This window comes from Palaemon carinicauda, chromosome 36 (genome assembly GCF_036898095.1).
Source record: "Palaemon carinicauda isolate YSFRI2023 chromosome 36, ASM3689809v2, whole genome shotgun sequence".
In the NCBI taxonomy this organism is placed as follows: domain Eukaryota; kingdom Metazoa; phylum Arthropoda; class Malacostraca; order Decapoda; family Palaemonidae; genus Palaemon; species Palaemon carinicauda.
In genome coordinates, this window is record NC_090760.1 from 64415607 (window position 1) to 64418207 (window position 2601).

At 39.8% G+C, this 2601-nt stretch overlaps 1 protein-coding gene across 1 annotated transcript; it reads left to right on the top strand.

Annotated features, from left to right (window-relative positions):
- Positions 1-756: 756 nt before the first annotated feature.
- Positions 757-2106, top strand: LOC137628442 (uncharacterized). Its single transcript, XM_068359590.1, has one exon. The coding sequence runs from the start codon at positions 797-799 to the stop codon at positions 1973-1975; it is 1179 nt and encodes a 392-aa protein (XP_068215691.1). The 5' UTR covers positions 757-796; the 3' UTR covers positions 1976-2106.
- The last annotated feature ends 495 nt before the right edge of the window (positions 2107-2601 follow it).

A 2601-nucleotide genomic window follows, 5' to 3' on the forward strand; every position in this document is an offset into this window, starting at 1 on the left:
TGCTAGCACAAGAATACGCCATGCTAAGCCGAAAACGTTGGAGGAAATGGAGACTAAGCTACTAGAAGCGTATGCAGATAATAAAGATGATCTAGAGAGAAGGAAAGAACTGTGGTGTGCACAACAGGGAATACAAGGTGTTTGGGAGTATTTAGACAGAATAATTGACTTGGAAGAAGAAGCCGAGGGCAAAGCAGTCTGCTCTAAAGAGAGGGAAATCAGGAAATGTATGATTTTTGAAAAAGGTTTGAGGCACAGGAAAATTGCCTGTGATCTAAAGGATAAGATTGAAAACGGAGTCATAGACCAATTAGAAGATGCTGGTAGATTTGTGCAAGATAGAATGAAGGTCATGAAAGAATTTGGTAATGTTTCTGACATCCATTTGAATAGCAGGGGGAGAGATGATAAAGTAATTAAGTGTTGGACCTGTGGGGATCAGGGTCATGTATCATACCAGTGCAAAAATGGAGGGTTTTCTAGAGACAATATAGTGCAGGATCAGGGGGAAGGACACCAGTATAAGGGAAGGCTAGGTAAAAACAGAACGCAAAATAAACATGTTTTGGAAAATCAGTTTACGGGTACTTGTTGGTCTTGTGGGGAAGATGGTCATCCATTTTATAAGTGTAATCTATACTCTAGTAAGAACAGAGGGTTAAATAATGCAAGAGGAGACAAAGTTGTGAGGGAGATGTCATTGCAGGCCGGGGATAATGCCCAGGAAAAACTTGTGAGGCCGGGCGTTAACTTGAACGTCCGGCCAAGTGAATGTTTAAATAAGAGAGGAGACACTATGAAACTGACACTCAGCATAGAGGGAAAGAAAGCTGTGGGACTTATGGATTCTGGGGCAAACTGTAGTTTGTTGTCGGAAAATTGGTATTTGGGGAATCTAAAACCAAAAGGGGTGACATTGTATAATACTAGTGACTACATATGTGACCTGAGTGGTAATGAAATTAATATAATAGGTCATGTCGTTGTTGATGTGGAAGTAAGTGGAATGGAACAGAACAGCTGTGTTTTCTTTGTCAAGAGAGCTGAGAAAGGAAGGAATGGTCTTGGCAAGAACACTAACCAAGAGTGCCTTGTGGGCATGAATGTTTTGTCTTTGCTGTTCGAAAAATGGGGAGTCACCAAAAACGTTAACGTGATGGCATTAGAGAAAGAGGGATTAAAAGCTGAATATAGTCCAGTTTTGGATTGTTGTATGAGACTAGTTGGTCAAACTATGCAGGTTTGGCAAAGGGAGGATTTAGGATATGCTAGTTGCTTAAGACAACAGAATAGAAATGTTCCGTCAGGTAGCAGGAAACTAATTAAGGTATACATTGATAGCCTAAAGGAAGTGCCAAAGGAGTATGTAGTTTTAGAGAAAATAGCAGACGAGAGTAAAAATATGTTGCCTCCGGGTGTTCAGGTCTTGCCCAGTTTTTCTATATGTGAATGGGGTGTTGGATATGTCTGTGTGGCTAATTGGTCTAAAGATAATGTTAGCATTGAAGCAGGCAGTATATTGGCCACGGTGCAACTTGGCATCAGGGAGTTTATGGAGGATGATGATAATGAGAATACTGAAAAACTATCAGAGACAGAACTTCAAAACCACAGACGGAAGTTGGGAGTCAATGTTGATGAAAGTAACTTGAGTAAATCGGATTTGTTAAGACTTGATAAGATACTCTACAAATATAAGGACTGTTTTGAGCTAAATGATTCGGACCTAGGTTTGATAAAGGGATGGGAACATTCCATTAGATTGTCCTGTGGGAAACCTATCAAATTACCGTATAGAAGAATAGCACCCACGTTAATCCCTGAGGCCAAACAGTTGCTTGATGACTTAAAGAAACGGGGTGTAATTGAAGAAAGTGCAAGTCCTTATGCAACACCTATAGTCCTTGTGAGGAAGAAGGGGGGAGGCCTAAGGTTGTGCATTGATTATAGGAAATTGAATGAAAAAAACTTTTAAGGATGCATTTCCTCTTCCTAGAGTAGCGGAGTGTCTGGATTCATTGGAAGGGGCCAAATACTTTTCGACTTTTGACCTTGCGCAGGGCTATCATCAAGTTTTGTTAAGGAAAGAAGATAGAGAGAAAACTGCATTTTCTGTACCATGGGGACACTTTCAGTATCGCAGGTGTCCAATGGGTCTGACAAACAGCCCAGCAACCTTTCAACGATGCATGGAGAATATTTTGGGGGATATGTTTTTTGAATTTCTAGTCATTTATTTGGATGATATGATATTATTTTCGAAGACCATTGACGACCACTTATTAAGATTGGAGGCATTGCTAGAGCGCATAAAGTCTTATGGGATGAAATTAAAGCCAAAGAAATGTCATTTGTTGCAGACATGTGTAAGTTACCTAGGATTTAGCATTAGTAATCAAGGAATAGGACCTGATCTAAGTAAGATTGAAGCAGTGAAGAACTGGAAGAGGCCAGAAACTATAAAGGAAGTGCGAGCTTTCCTGGGATTTGCAACATTTTATAGGAGATTTATTAAAAATTTTGACATAATTGCCAAGCCACTCAATGAGTTATTGAAAGGAGAAAAGAAGAAATCCAGTCAAAGTATTAAGGATAAATGGA

Coding starts and splice junctions, on each gene's coding strand:
- LOC137628442 (XM_068359590.1), top strand. CDS start 797: ATGAAACTGACACTCAGCATAGAGGGAAAGAAAGCTGTGGGACTTATG.